At 60.9% G+C, this 13877-nt stretch overlaps 4 protein-coding genes across 13 annotated transcripts in view; 1 reads left to right on the top strand and 3 right to left on the bottom strand.

The window, feature by feature from the left end:
* Positions 1 to 2172, top strand: PPP1R14B (protein phosphatase 1 regulatory inhibitor subunit 14B). Its single transcript, XM_017892860.1, has 4 exons — positions 1 to 261; positions 1369 to 1452; positions 1694 to 1726; positions 1829 to 2172. The coding sequence occupies exons 1-4, from the start codon at positions 4 to 6 to the stop codon at positions 1895 to 1897; spliced, it is 444 nt and encodes a 147-aa protein (XP_017748349.1). The 5' UTR covers positions 1 to 3; the 3' UTR covers positions 1898 to 2172.
* A 341-nt stretch (positions 2173 to 2513) lies between these two features.
* FKBP2 (FKBP prolyl isomerase 2) lies at positions 2514 to 5631 on the bottom strand. 8 transcript variants are annotated; one of them, XM_017892800.1, is made up of 6 exons: positions 5466 to 5631; positions 4042 to 4243; positions 3312 to 3424; positions 3126 to 3172; positions 2750 to 2785; positions 2514 to 2659 (listed from the first exon to the last, which is right to left on the bottom strand). In XM_017892800.1, the coding sequence occupies exons 2-6, from the start codon at positions 4210 to 4212 to the stop codon at positions 2598 to 2600; spliced, it is 429 nt and encodes a 142-aa protein (XP_017748289.1). In that variant the 5' UTR covers positions 4213 to 4243; positions 5466 to 5631; the 3' UTR covers positions 2514 to 2597. The 8 variants fall into 8 exon arrangements, with proteins under 8 accessions (XP_017748289.1, XP_017748296.1, XP_017748327.1 ...); XM_017892807.1 differs by having other exon boundaries at positions 4042 to 4216; XM_017892838.1 differs by having other exon boundaries at positions 4042 to 4216; positions 5360 to 5470.
* A 2492-nt stretch (positions 5632 to 8123) lies between these two features.
* Positions 8124 to 11173, bottom strand: VEGFB (vascular endothelial growth factor B). 2 transcript variants are annotated; one of them, XM_017892783.1, is made up of 5 exons: positions 10974 to 11173; positions 10547 to 10620; positions 9687 to 9722; positions 9254 to 9388; positions 8124 to 8562 (listed from the first exon to the last, which is right to left on the bottom strand). In XM_017892783.1, the coding sequence occupies exons 1-5, from the start codon at positions 10998 to 11000 to the stop codon at positions 8541 to 8543; spliced, it is 294 nt and encodes a 97-aa protein (XP_017748272.1). In that variant the 5' UTR covers positions 11001 to 11173; the 3' UTR covers positions 8124 to 8540. The 2 variants fall into 2 exon arrangements, with proteins under 2 accessions (XP_017748272.1, XP_017748270.1); XM_017892781.1 differs by having other exon boundaries at positions 9254 to 9489; positions 10974 to 11149.
* Positions 11174 to 12835: 1662 nt separating this feature from the next.
* The window catches only part of DNAJC4 (DnaJ heat shock protein family (Hsp40) member C4), a 5382-nt gene continuing 4340 nt past the window's right edge, over positions 12836 to 13877 (bottom strand). For both annotated transcript variants that reach the window (XM_017892771.1, XM_017892775.1), the window contains exons 5-6: positions 13137 to 13229; positions 12836 to 13044 (exon numbers count right to left, since the gene is read on the bottom strand). In XM_017892771.1, the coding sequence (XP_017748260.1) occupies positions 12933 to 13044; positions 13137 to 13229 (205 nt within the window). In that variant the 3' untranslated portion in view covers positions 12836 to 12932. The remainder of the gene's footprint in view (positions 13045 to 13136; positions 13230 to 13877) is intronic.

The raw sequence follows: 13877 nt of genomic DNA, 5'->3' as shown, positions 1-13877 counted from the left end.
GCCATGGCGGACAGCGGCACGGCGGGGGGCGCGGCGTTGGCGGCCCCGGCCCCCGGGCCGGGCAGTGGCGGCCCAGGACCACGCGTCTACTTTCAGAGCCCCCCCGGGGCCGCAGGAGAGGGCCCGGGTGGCGCGGACGATGAGGGCCCAGTGAGGCGCCAAGGGAAGGTCACCGTCAAGTATGACCGCAAGGAACTACGGAAGCGCCTCAACCTAGAGGAGTGGATCCTGGAGCAGCTTACGCGCCTCTACGACTGCCAGGTGTGTTCCCACCCCGCGCCGACACCCCAAAATCGGTCTCGAGTCGGTCTGCCTGGGAGCCCCACTATGAGCTTTCCTGTCACCGGAGTCAAAGGGCGCTCTACTTCCCTGCGCGCTCCCCTCCCCTCTGCACCCCCTGCCCCCAATATATACTCTTTCTTCCCTGACCTAAGTCACTTCTATCTTCTCCGCTGCCTCGGACCCTGGCCCCCATTATGCTACTCCCCAGGTCCAGCTTAGTGTCCTCCAGAAACCTCAAGGGGTGGTCTGGGCCTTGGGCAAGAGGCAAGGGGGCTAGTCTGGGCTGGCAGCGGCAGGAGGTCTCACCGCCTAGTGCCCAGTGGCTTAGACTGTGGTTACACGGCGCTGGTCTGGTAGGTGACTGGGGCTGCGCTGTTCTGTGGGCTAGCCTGGAGCTCCATCTTGGCGTGCGTGCAGGCTAGCCCGCTTTCTGGGCTCTGCTTCTCCACCCCCATGACTCCCTGGTTGTTCAGACGGTGACTCAGGCCCCGGGGGGCAGGGTGGAGGAGTGGGCTTGCCCGGTGCTGCCTGCCTACCCTAGCCCAGCCCTGGAATGCAGCTGACTACAAACAGGATAGGGGCTTCCTGGGGAGGGTGGGGCAGGGTGGTGGGCACCCCCTTCCTCACCAAAGCATGGGCTCTTTGTTTCCTCTTTGCCAGGCCTGGGTCCTTCCCAGTGACCCCTCAGCCTTCACTTCCTCCTCGCTCCCGGGGAGCTGTGACAGGTGTTTGGGGGAGGGGAGGGGGTATGATAAGCTGGGACAGCTGCACCCACCGGTGCTCTGGTGAGATGGGGGGCCCGGATGTTGGGGAGACACATCTGCTGGGTTCCTGGCCCAAGGTCCCCAGCCCTGGTTGTCTGGCCTTGTCTGGCACCCCCGGTGCCCACTGGCAGGGACAGGAAGCTCCCCCCCCACCCCGCTTTGGGCAGTTTGCCTTGGCACGGGCCTGATCTGTTTTCCTCCTCAGAGCAGCTGCCGTTGTGTCTGCTGGGCAGAGGGCCGGGTTCCTCAGAGGTAGGCAGGGGCCTCAACCCCTCTCCAACTCAGGCCCATGTCTCTCCCTCCTCCCCCACCCCCACCCCAGGAAGAAGAGATCCCAGAACTGGAGATTGATGTGGATGAGCTTCTGGACATGGAGAGTGATGATGCCCGGGCTGCCAGGGTCAAGGTGAGGGGGCTGAGGGGCAGCGGGTAGCCTGAGGCACTGCCCTGGGAAAGCGAGGCTGTGGAGCCAGGCCCTCAAGCCTCAGCTCCTGCCTCAGCGGAATGGGGCCAATGCCTAGCTGTGAGGTGGTTGTGGCATCTCCTGTGCCTCCGGGTGGCCCCAGTCCCTTGGAAGTCAGTAAAGGTGAGCTCCAGGCCCCCACTCCCGAGGACTCACTTATCCTTCCTCCCCCATCCCCTGCTAGGAGCTGCTGGTTGACTGTTACAAACCCACAGAGGTAAGAGATTTCCCCGGGGGGCGGGGAGGGGAGTGGGGTGAGGGGAGCCTGGCTCCTGTCCTCTAGGGGTTTGGTCTCCTTAATGTTTATCCTCCCACCCAGGCCTTCATCTCTGGCCTGCTGGACAAGATCCGGGGCATGCAGAAGCTGAGCACACCCCAGAAGAAGTGAGGGTCCCCGACCCAGGCGAACGGTGGCTCCCACAGGACAATCGCTGCCCCCCGACCTCGTAGCAACAGCAATACCGGGGGACCCTGCGGCCAGGCCTGGTGCCATGAGCAGGGCTCCTCGTGCCCCTGGCCCAGGGGTCTCTTCCCCTGCCCCCTCAGTTTTCCACTTTTGGGGTTTTTTATTGTTATTAAACTGATGGGACTTTTTGTGTTTTTATATTGACTCTGCAGCGCGGGCCCGTTAATAAAGCTAGGAGATGCCTTTGGTGCAGCTAACAGGCTCGGCTGGTCTCTTAGGGGGCACCCTGCTCTGTGACTTCTGCCAGCTCAGCTTCTCCCCAGGTGACCACAGGCCTTCCTGAGGGCCATGTAGCCATGACGATAGCCCAGTGCTAGCTCCCAGACCAGGAGCTGGAAGTGGCTGGGGAGCTGTGGGGAGCAGTGCTATTGCTGCTGGCAGGCAGGAACACTCCTTTTTCTCTGGGCAAGGGCCACCATGTCCATTGAGCCTAGATCCCCAAGGCTCCACAGTCAGGAAAAGAGAAGGTGGTGGGGTATGCGGAGCTGAGGTCTCTGAGTCTCTCGGGGCCCACAAACACACACAGGCTTACTCCTTGGGCTTTTAAGGTTTTTTTTTGTTTTTTTTCCCCGGAACAGTCTGGTCCCTGATGGGGCCTCTCCCCTACCCTTCCCCAGTCTGGTTACAGCTCAGATCGTCGCTCGATTTTGAGCAGCTCCACCTCGAACACCAGGGTTGCACCACCTGTAGGGGAGAAGGGGAGTCAAAAGGCCAACCGGGGCCACAGGGAGGTGGGCTGGCTGCAGGTGACGGGGGCATCAAAAGGTTTACTACCTGGAATCTTTGGGGGAGCTCCCCGCTCTCCATACCCTGTTGAAGATGCACAAAGAAACAGTCAGTGATGGCCAAGCTCCCTTCCAGCTTGGGCAAAGGGAGGGTGTTCTGCCCCTCTCAGCAAGAAGGCCAGAAATGGAGAAGGATAATGCAGATGGGAAAGGGGTGCCAAAGGCCTGGCAAGGGCAGAGTTGGGCCGCTACAGCTGAGTGCTTCAAGGATCTTGCCCTGTACTCACTGCTAGACAGCCAAACTTGGAGAAGGCATGTATTGTCATGAATGGATATGGTGAAGACCAATGAAAGGCTGAAGCAGCTTTCACCCTTCCTAGTCACACACCCCAGCCTGCTCTGCACCCTCAGGAGGGGCCTCTTACCCAGCTCGGACGGGATCACCAGCTTGCGCTTCTCCCCCTCACACATCCTGCAGGAAGACAGATGCTCAGCCCATGGCAGCACCCAGGGCCCCTGTCTTGTATTCTTGGGGCTTGCCTCCCACAGCTTACCTCCTGGGCGGTGGCCATGCATGCCCCCGCTCCCAAGCCCATTCCCCTATGACTCACCCCAGCAGCCCCTGGTCCCAGCCCTTGATGACCTGGCCTGTGCCAAGGGAGAAGACAAAGGGCTGGTTCTGGGGCAGGCTGCTGTCAAACTCTGTCCCATCTTCCAGCTTCCCCTGTGGGACCATGAGAAGGCCAGTGAGGAAGAGGGGACCACCCCTGACAACCCCCTCCCTCAGCTGCTTTCCCCATCAAGCTGGCCCCCACAGCACTGGTGGTCAGTGCTTTTTGTTTTTTTGAGATGGAGTCTCTGTTGCCATGGCTGGAGTGCGGTGGCATGATCTCGCCTCACTGCAGCCTCTGCCTCCCGGGTTCAACCAATTCTCCCACCTCAGCCTCCCAAGTAGCTGGGATTATAGGCGCCTGCCACCACGCCCGGCTAATTTTGTATTTTCAGTAGAGAAAATTTCATCATGAGGCCAAGCTGGTCTCAAATTCCTGACCTGCCTCGGCCTCCCAAAGTGCTGGGATTACTGGGGTGAGCCACTGTGCCCGGCTGGTCATAGTTCTTTAAGAGGACAGAGCCTTGGGCAGCTCACAGTATACTGTCACTGCCTGCTGGTGCCCACCTGGGCAGTAGGCAAGGGCAAGTCAGAACCATGGAAACTAGCTTAGAGGGGAGAGGGGACTTGCCCAAGGTCATCTACCTGGCTGATGGAGAACCAGACTCCCAAGCACTTTCCGATCCTCGGAAGCCCCATCCACTCCCAAAAGGCCCGCCCATCCCACTCACCGTGTAGTGCATGTGCAGGACATCCCCTTTACGCGATTTGATGGGACAGTGGTCCACCCGCTTCTTGACCCCGATCTGCAGCTTCCTTTTGCCCTCGGCCCCCGTGGCCGTGGCCACGGCGCTCAGGCAGATGGACAGTACTGTCAGGACCCGGACCCAGCTCAGCCTCATGTTTCTGTGGGCACAGACCCCGACCGACCGACTGAAGGTGGGGGAGGGCAGGGAGAATATGGAACACGGGTAGGTAACAGAAGGGTTCCACCACCACTGTATCTTGCTTGCCCCGGGGAATCCCCTTTGTCCCGGGTCACCGCCCTCTCCCCCGGGCTCCGGGGCCACACTTACCAGTCCAGTGAGAAGGGGGCTTGGCCGAGGACCCCAGCAGCGGGGGGAGGGGTCAGGGGAGGCCACAGCAGCCAGGGCCCCGCCCCTTTGCTCACCCCCATACCTTCCCTCCCTCCCGGTCCCCACCTCCGCTCTTCAGTTCCCGCCTGTCCCTTTGCGTAAAGTCCAGACCCTATCTGGCTGCACTGCAGTTGCCCCGACCGGGCGGTCCCACTCACGCCACACCCAGCTGCCCCCGGCCCAGCACACCAACACCTCTGCGGCCGCTGCCGGGGGCCGGCCCCGAGGCACCCACACATCCCCGCTGGGTGGCTCCGAGGAGCCCGGGTCCTCGGGAGATATCCCCCAGCCTGGTCCTGTGCCTCCGCCCGGGGCGCCGCCCCAACTCTGAGCCCTTGGGGGTCTCCGGGGCACCCAGACTGGCCCTGTGTCTGCTGGCCGCCGAGCCCGCTCCACCCACACCACCTCTCCCGGTGGAGTTCTCGGCCTACCGCGTCCCCAAGCCCGGCCACCACGGAGACCACCCCCGCGAGGACGCCCGGGGCCATTACTCGGGCCGGGCTCCTCCCTTGACTCCTTGGCACCGCCCTTCGAAGGATGCGGTGCCGCCCCTGGGCCTGCAGCCCCGCCTTCGACAGAACTAGACCCTTTTTCCGGAGCCGTAGCCACGCCACTCACCGGCTGAAGCCCCGCCCCCAGCGCCTGCGCTCCGTCCCCTCTGCTTCCGACCCCGAGGCTCCGCCTTTCACCTCCTCCAGCTCCTCCTTCAAGAGCCAGGCTCCGTCCCCCGACCTTCCTAGCTCCGCCCCCTGCCGCCAGGCTCCGCCTTCCACTGGCACCAGCTCGGAGGTCCCACCCGTCCCGGTTCCACGTCCCGCCCCGAGTCCCAGGGCTCCGCCCCGTGCGGCGTGAGAACCCTCCCCCTGCGGCATCTCCGGACAGCTCCGGCCCCCACCCCCAATTTCCTCGTCACCTAGCTCTCGTTGACACTCGGAGCCCGGTCCGCTCCTGCCCGGCCTGATCCAGCCTGCCCTCTTGCACCCCGGCTCCCCCCAGCCCGGGCTGTGGCCCCCGCTCACCTCCTCGCCGCGCCCCCGGAGTCAACCCCGGTGGTGCTGCCGCCTCTGCGCAGGCGCGTCCTTGTCGCTACCAGGCCGGGCCACGCCGCCCTCCCTCATTGGGCCGTGCGAAACCCGCGGCCACACGCCCGCTGGCGCGGGTCTTTCCCTAGCCCCGCCCCCACAACGCCGCTGCCTGCGTCACTTCCGGCGGAGCGGTAGTCTGTGCGGTTAGGTGAAAGTGACTTCCGAAAAGGCAGGAGGCACTTCCGGCCGAGGTGATAGTAAGGTCAGGCCGGCGTGGGTTCCCGGAGGGGGTCTTGAGGCGCCATTTCAAGTAGCCTCCAGCCTCTCCCACAGCACTCGTTTTCCCAGGCCTCATCATAGCCCACAGCCCTCAGTCGCTGTGGAAAGAGCCTGGGCTTCACAGTGACCCTCAGGTTTGAATTACGGGTCGGCTATGTGCTTGGTGGAATTTGTCATCCAACACAGGCGTGTAACACGGGCTTGATGACACCCAGCCCACGGGATCCCTGCAGGACCGAGATGATGTTCAGTGCCAAGCCCTGGCTTCCAGCCAATGCTCCCGCCCACGTCTCTCTCCCAGGAGCCAGGCTTACCCTCTACCTGTGCAGCTGGGCTGTGACTCATGACTGGAATGATCTGGCTGGGCCTGTTTCCCCACCAGACTTATTTTCAGGCGCCCCAGCAGCCACCAAACATCTGTCAACTGAAGTAATGAACCTGCGGTTGAGAGGCAGCTAAACCTAGGTTGAAGGTTAGGGAGACAGCTGATTGGAGGTCAAATCCCCCGGCCAATTAGCCTTTCTGAGCGTATTTCCTCAATTGTAAAAGGAAGACAATCATGATGCTGACCTCAGAATTAAGGAGGAAGTGAGGAGGTGCATGTGAAGCATTGTGCATGTCTGGTGGGGCTGACTGGGTTCTGGAGGTGGTAGCTCTGGAGCCCTAACCCTCCTCTGCCTCATGCTAATTGACCTGTGGCATGTCTAGTAACATCATGACTGAGAAAATGATTTGAAAGTAGTAATCGCGGCCGGGCGCGGTGGCTCAAGCCTGTAATCCCAGCACTTTGGGAGGCCGAGACGGGCGGATCACGAGGTCAGGAGATCGAGACCATCCTGGCTAACGGTGAAACCCCGTCTCTACTAAAAAATACAAAAAACTAGCCGGGCGAGGTGGCGGATGCCTGTAGTCCCAGCTACTCGGGAGGCTGAGGCAGGAGAATGGCGTAAACCCGGGAGGTGGAGCTTGCAGTGAGCTGAGATCCGGCCACTACACTCCAGCCGGGGTGACAGAGCAAGACCCCGTCTCAAAAAAAAAAAAAAAAAAAAGAAAGTAGTAATCGCTGTCAGGAATTGTCTGCTGGTTCAACCCACTCCTGCTTTAGGCCCACTAAAATCATACCCACATGCTCTGACCCAACACCTCAGAAAGCCTCCATTAGGGTGGCTGCACCTCCCCTCCCGGTAGCTGCCCAGTTGAGTTAACTCTGCCCCTGAATGTCCTGCCTCAGCAGGCAAAGCACTGGTGCCCAAGGTTGGCCTTTCATCCACCGCAAACCACTCAGCCCTGGGCACTGGAGGCTGCAGGCAGAAGGGTGGGGGCTGGGCTTGGGCTGGGATAGACAAGTCAGGAGAATCTCAGGCAGCAACTAGTGAAGGGAGCTGCAGGGTGTGAGGGAGGTGAGGGTGGAGAAAACCGTGTGGGTTGGGCGGGTGTGGTGGCTCATACCTTTAATCTCAGCACTTTGGGAGGCTGAGGCAGGTGGATCACCTGAGGTCAGGAGTTCCAGACCAGCCTGGCCAACACGGTGAAACCCATCTCTACTAAAAATACAAAACTTAGCTGGGCGTGGTGGTGGGCACCTGTAATCCCAACTACTTGGGAGACTGAGGCAAGAGAATCGCTTGAACCCAGGAGGTGGAGGTTGCAGTGAGGGGAGATCGCACCATTGCACTCCAGCCTGGGCGACAGAGTGAGATTCTGTTAAAAAAAAGAAAAAGAAAAAAGAAAAAAAAAAAAAACTGTGTGGGTTGGTTTGAGGGGAGCCTGCCGCCCAAACCAGGCCCACCAGCCCCAGACCTTTGGTGCTTCCCTTTCAGGGAAGTGGGAGTGAAGTTAAGACAGGGCAGGTACCGGGGCTTTAGATTCAAGCTGCAGGGAACAAAAAGCAGCAGATGCTGAAAGTGCTGCCTGGCAGGAAGAACAAGTGTTTTTTTTCTATTATGTAAAGATAGTCTCAAACTTCTCTGAGACCCGAGGACGCCAACCATAGCAATCTTCTGTTCCCTCTATGTGCACATGTGGAAACTGCTGCTCAGAGAGGCAGGGGTAGTGACAAGCAGGTCACTCAGCAGATCTGGGTCCTACCCCAGGCTCTCTGGCCACAGAAAGTCGTCTCCTTCCAGAAAAGAACCCCGGTGAAGAGCAGGAGGGCAGGCTGTTGACTGGGCTCTCCCTGACTCCCATGCCTGGCAATAACATGAAAGTGATGAATACCTAATTCTGGCCCTGCCTGGGATCTGCTGTGGAGCCTTAGTCCTCATTTCTTCCATCTGCACGACGAGGGAGCAAGACAAGCTTTAGATTTAGTGATGCAGACACTCATGCCCAAACCAGCCAGCCTGGACAGTGAAAAACAGTGACACAGGCAGGGACAGCTCCTTCCATCTCTTTTATCAGGGTTGGGGGATCACAGTTCTTGTACCAAAGCCCAAATCCTATTATGCAGAGATTTGGGTCTTCTTAGTGAGGGGAGGAAGAGCCAGTTGTAAGATGCTTACTTGCACAGAGTGGTTAGAAACTGAGACAGTACCTCATTCTCCCCTGAGCTGGTATATGACCCCTCTTGCTGCCTCCCAGTCTCCTCTTCCAACTCTGTCCTGTTTGACGATGGCCTCAGGGAGACAAGGGATGGCAGAAGAACCCTCTGAGAGGCCCAGGTCCTGGAGCAGCTTCTGACTGGGCTGAGGTCTTGGGGGTTTGGCTGTTTTTTACCAGGCTCCTCTTTGTCCCCCCACTGGGATATAGCCTCTCAGGCAAGTCACCCCGCTGAGTCTGAAAAGCCATGTGTCACCTTCGCAGCTTCCGGCACCTGAGGAGGGAGGAAGTGATCTGTTCATGCTGGCTGGAGCGCAGCCCCAGCCCTGGACTCACGTGTGCCTCGGGCCCACTAAGATCACAACCTGAGGGTCCTGCCGCACCACTCGGCCCTGGGCACTGGAGGCTGCAGGGGGAAGGAGGAACCTTCTGTGAAGGCCATCCCCTCCTGACACTCCTCGGGAGCCCCCACTGGCCCGGCCAATATGATGTCACCCCATGGTCTCACTGCAGGAGAGGGGTGGTGAGAAATACATCAGATAAGGGTGCACGAGGGTTCCGCTATGTCCTCTCGAAGCCCATAGGTAGGGAGATGTCTACCACAGGGGCTTCTGGGAAGGCCCGAACTGCAAGCTGGAAAAGCTGTATCCCACATTTCTACCCCAGGCAGATGTCACCTCCTCCAAGAGCTCTTTGACCTCTGAAAGATGAGGCCAGGTGCCCCTCACCACAGCCCTTGACATCCTCTGCTGGCATCGTCCCTCCTGTATCTGACTCCTGAGTTAGAATGTTGGACTTGCTTACACAGCTCCAGGTGCCAGCAGCTGCTTGGTAAATATTTGTTCAACACATTCAACAGTTTCTCCTTTCCTGGCCCTCCTCCTACTGGCAGGCTCACCCTGGACCTGCTCCAGGACAGGACCTTGGTGCCTTCCCAAACAAACACCACCCTACAGACACCTCACCTGCAGGTGTCTGGGTTGAGCTCTAAGCCCCGCCCTTGGCAACGGAGGAAGCTGCGGCGTCGACAGCGGCAGCGGCAGGTCCGGGGGTCAGGGCGCTGGTGGCGCTGGGTGCAGCGTGGGCAGAGGGTCCTGGGGCTGGAGTGGGATGGGTGATGTCAGCTGGGGAGGGTGCTCCGGGGGCAGAGTCCCAGCCCGGAACAGAGCGGGGCTGGGGACGGTGGTGGGGAGTGGCAGCCCTAGGGAGGAGAAGCGACATGTCTGGGGTGGGAAGGAAGAGTCTTCCCTAGAGCTGGGGTCGGGACAGAGAACACAGGCTTGGGGAGCAGAGGAAAAGAGAAAGCGGGGGACAGGTGGGAGGAGAAAGAGGGGCAACACCTTCCGGACTCACTCGTACTCCCCCTGCCCCCACTCAGCTGGAGTCCAAAAGACTCACCTGTCCGGCTTCAGAGCACTGTCCTTTTTTTTAGGTCTGAAAAGTAAGAGAGATAGACACAAAGAGGAGGAAGATCAGGAAATCCCAGCATCCTACTCTCTCTCTCTCTCTCTCTCTTTGACGCTGAGTTTCCCTATTCTTTTTTTTTTTTTTTTTTGAGACGGGGTCTTGCTCTGTCGCCCAGGCTGGAGTGCAGTGGCCGGGTCTCAGCTCACTGCAAGCTCCGCCTCCCGGGATTACGCCATTCTCCTGCCTCAGCCTCCCGAGTAGCTGGGACTACAGGCGCCCGCCACCACACCCGGCTAGTTTTTTGTATTTTTTAGTAGAGACGGGGTTTCACCATGTTAGCCAGGATGGTCTCGATCTCCTGACCTCGTCATCCGCCCGTCTCGGCCTCCCAAAGTGCTGGGATTACAGGCTTGAGCCACCACGCCCGGCCGAGTTTCCCTATTCTTGCCCAGGCTGGAGTGCAGTGGCACGGTCTCGGCTCACTGCAACCTCCGCCTCCTGGGTTCAACCTATTCTCCTGTCTCAGCCTCCCAAGTAGCTCGGATTACAGGCACCCGCCACCACACCCAGCTAATTTTTGTATTTTTTTTTTTAGTAGAGATGGGGTTTCACCATCTTAGTCAGGCTGGTCTTGAACTCCTTACCTCAGATGATCTGCCTGCCTGGGCCTCCCAAAGTGCTGGGATTATAGGTGTGAGCCACTGACCCAAGCATCCTACTTTGTTGCCCCAGATCCAAGGCCTACCCTTGGCTCTACTCTTAGGAACCTGGTCCCCAGTTCTGTGGACCACCATACCCAGCACCCCCCAAGCCTGGCCTCTGTGAGCTCAGAATTTGGGCCTGGCTGGCACCTGCATTCACACTGGCTGTGTTCTTCCAGGGACATCTCCCCCAGCTGACTGCTCGGGTACCGGATCATGAGGATCTGTGCTCAGGAGAAGAACAGGGGGGACAGTGAGGGAGAGAGAGAAAGGGGATGCTCTAAGGCTGGAGGGAGAAAAGCTCACCCAACAGCCAGGAGGCTGGCCACCAGCCCTCCCCCCAACCGTACCTCCTGTGCCTCAGTCTCCAGGCTGCCCCAGCCCCAGAGCCAGCCAGCATCCACCCTGCCTGCTGCCCCACCTGCCCAGTACCTGCATCCCCTGCCCACTGCCCCACCTGCCCAGTGCCTGCATCCCCTGCCCGCTGCCCCACCTGCCCAGTGCCTGCATCCCCTGCCCACTGCCCCACCTGCCTAGTGCCTGCATCCCCTGCCCGCGCGCCCCATATGCCCAGTACCTGCATCCGGACTTGGTTGCTGCCCATGGCACACCTCCAAGACCATCGTCAGGGCAGCAGCCACCAAACAACGCTGCACGGTTCACGGCAGCTGGGCACCAGCTGTTTGGCCACGTGTGCCATATGGCTCACAGTCAGCGGGCACCACCACCTCCGGGGCTGCATGGTAGCCCGAGTATATACATCTATCCAATGACACACTGGGAGCAGACCGTAGGGGATTAAGTCCTCACTGTTTTCCTGCAGCGCCTCCCAGCAGCTGCCCCCCTAGTCCCAGGTCACAGCTACCCTCACTAGCCCTCCCCCACTCTGCCCCTCACAACCTGTCTTCCCCTGCGCCTGTTATCCAGAATCCCAGTAACCCCACTGCCTCAATTTCCTCCTCTGTGAAATGGGTAGAATAACATTTTGCATATCTAGGGGAGTTATACAAGATGGGATGGACACAGGACCTGGAATCAGCGCATGACAACCCTGCTTAGTGCTGGCTAGTGCCCGATTTTTATTGGAGTTTTTACCTTTCTTCTGGTGGCCAGCGGGCCAATCAGGCATCAGGCTGGAGGACAGGGGCCTGGTGGAGATAAAGAACCTGCTACCCAGGTACACTTGAGTTGGAGGGTGCTGTCCCTGTCGCCATCCCTGGGCTTATGGCCCTGCCATCAGGAAGGCTTCAAAACCACCTCTCTGCCATCTTTCCAGATTGCGCTGGTTCCTGTGGCCCATTTATCCTTGACTGCTCTAGCTATTAACCTGTCTTCCTGGATCCACCCAGATACCTGCCCTGGGCCCAGAAAGCGCCCAACAGGTGCTCCACGCGAACCGGCGGTTCAAATCTCCAGCCGCACGAACCGTCGCAAATGCTTATGGGACGTGCATGGCTTGCAGATCAGGAGCGCACAGGGGCCGCCGAAGTAGGTCCTGTGGGCATCTGAGGGGAGCCCCGCCCCCCGCTGCCTCAAAGGTGCCCAGAGGCGACGGGCGTGGGGCGGAGCGGAGTGGCCCCAGGGGACTGGGGCTGGCGGGCCAGCGGGGAGGGGCACCTCCCAGGGGGGATGGAACGCGCCGGCCCCCGAGACGCCCGCCGTCCAAGGCCGGACCCCGGCCAATCCTTGCCCCAGGGCCGACCTGAGCCGCGGGTCGCGCCTCCTTTACTTCCGCCAACCCTGCAAGAGAAAGAGGGCACGGCGGGCTGGCGAGCGCGCTGGCGGGCCCGCACGTTACCTGGGCGGGGCCAGCTGCAGGAGCGCGCGTGAGCAGCAGGCGGCCGGCAGCAGGGGGGCTTCATGCGTGCCCGCGGGCCGGCCGCCGGGCCCGCCATCGTCCTAGCCCGCGCGGGGCGGGGAGGCGGTGGCAGCTTCAGAGCCCCATGCGCGGGGCCGGGGCGCGGCGGGCGGGCGCGGGCGCATTCGCTACCAAAACCGGGTGGGCGGCTCCTCCGCGGCCCCCTCCGAGCCCTGGATGCAGGCCCCAGCGCAGCGCCAGAGCAGCGAGGCTGGCCGGAGGAGCCGGCGGGCGGTGGGCCGGTGGCCGCGGGGCGGCGGCGCGGGGACGGCGGGTGGACGGCGGGGGCGGCGGGGGGCCGGGCCCGGGCTGGGCTGGCGGGCGGCTCATGGACCCAGACACGCGCTCCCCACCGGGCCGGTGGCCGGGGCCGGGGCGGCGGGGGGGCGAGGCCGCCGGCGGGGCCCGCCTCCTCCACACACCCCCTCCCGCCTCCCGCCGCGGCAGGGGAAAGGGGACGCACCGCCCAGGGGGCCGGGCTCCCGGGTCGCCGCAGCCACTATCCAGAGGGCGGGGCGCTGCCCCTCGGCGAGGCCGGAGCAGGGGGGCGCCGGGCCTGAAGGAGGGAGCCGCACACTAGCTCTGTGAATCACTTTATTGCGCGCGTTTTGGGAAGCGGGCAGTCCAGGGAAGGAAGCAAGGCGGGAATGCACTGCAGGCTCTATCCAGGTGAGCCCCTCAGGGGCCGGCGCCCGGGGGCACGATCTCCGGGACTTGGGTTGGCTCCGGTGGTGGCGGCTGCTGCTGCCTTTGCCGTTGTCGCTCCTGCTGAAGGCTGGCTCTGTTGGCCCTGGAGGAGAGGGCACTTGGGTGGTTGGGATAGGGATCCCCAAGTGTGGTGCCGGGACAGGGAGCAGGGGGCAGAAGAGAGCAGGGACAGACCTGGCCCGCGCCCGCGCCCGCGCTTCGTTGTACATGGCTGTGATGATCCGATCCTTTTCATCCATGAAGTTAAGGTGCATCTGCTTCACCTTCCTACAATGTGTCACAATTAACCCTGGGACTCGAATTCCTGTTGTCCCTGAAGTCCTGCCCCCTTCCACCCCACTCTAGGGGCCTCACAGCTTTTTAACCCACACAGGGTTAGGGACCTCAGCTTAACCCTGCCTGTGATAGGTAGGGAGGGCTCAGAGTGGCCCTGGCTTGTCTAGGGTCCAATGGCATCCGAAGTCCCTGGCCACTTCGAGGTGTTACAGCAGCTGTGGACATGGGGGTGCTCCTCCCAGAAGACTAGAAAGGGTATGCATCTAACTCCATCACTGAACTAGGCAGGCTGCTAGCAGTGGGCACTGGCCTTTAGGTATCTGCTATCGAAAATCGGCTTCGTGGCTAGGCACGGTGGCTCACGCCAGTAATCCCTGTACTTTGGGAGGTCGAGGTGCGTGGATCATATGAGGTCAGGAGTTTGAGACCAGCCTGGCCAATATGGTGAAGCCCCATCTCTACTAAAAATACAAAACAATTAGCCAGGCATGGTGGTGGGCGCCTGTAGTCCCAGCTACTTGGGAGGCTGAGACAGAAACAGAAGAACTGCTTGAACCCAGGAGGCAAAGGTGAGGTTGCAATGAGCCAAGATCACACCACTGTACTCCAGTCTGGAGGACAGAGTGAGACTCCACCTCA

Source organism: Rhinopithecus bieti, unplaced genomic scaffold (genome assembly GCF_001698545.2).
Source record: "Rhinopithecus bieti isolate Rb0 unplaced genomic scaffold, ASM169854v2 scaffold_1017, whole genome shotgun sequence".
NCBI classification, from domain to species: Eukaryota; Metazoa; Chordata; class Mammalia; order Primates; family Cercopithecidae; genus Rhinopithecus; species Rhinopithecus bieti.
The sequence above is the reverse complement of the archived record's forward strand: the minus strand, read 5'-3'. Positions and strand labels throughout refer to the sequence as shown.

Bases quoted from the DNA above. Each gene is read 5' to 3' on its own strand.
- PPP1R14B (XM_017892860.1), top strand. From the start codon at position 4: ATGGCGGACAGCGGCACGGCGGGGGGCGCGGCGTTGGCGGCCCCGGCC. The intron at 262-1,368 runs GTGTGTTCCCAC...CCCCCACCCCAG, and splicing joins CGCGCCTCTACGACTGCCAG to GAAGAAGAGATCCCAGAACT. The intron at 1,727-1,828 runs GTAAGAGATTTC...CCTCCCACCCAG, and splicing joins ACTGTTACAAACCCACAGAG to GCCTTCATCTCTGGCCTGCT.
- FKBP2 (XM_017892791.1), bottom strand. From the start codon at position 4,685: ATGTGTGGGTGCCTCGGGGCCGGCCCCCGGCAGCGGCCGCAGAGGTGT. The intron at 4,244-4,386 runs GTAAGTGTGGCC...CCCCACCTTCAG, and splicing joins GCCCCCTTCTCACTGGACTG to TCGGTCGGTCGGGGTCTGTG. The intron at 2,786-3,125 runs GTAAGAGGCCCC...CATCTTCAACAG, and splicing joins GGTGATCCCGTCCGAGCTGG to GGTATGGAGAGCGGGGAGCT.
- VEGFB (XM_017892781.1), bottom strand. From the start codon at position 11,000: ATGGGCAGCAACCAAGTCCGGATGCAG. The intron at 10,621-10,973 runs GTACTGGGCATA...TCCTGAGCACAG, and splicing joins GCAACCAAGTCCGGATGCAG to ATCCTCATGATCCGGTACCC. The intron at 9,490-9,686 runs GTGAGTCTTTTG...TCTCCTCCCTAG, and splicing joins AGTGCTCTGAAGCCGGACAG to GGCTGCCACTCCCCACCACC.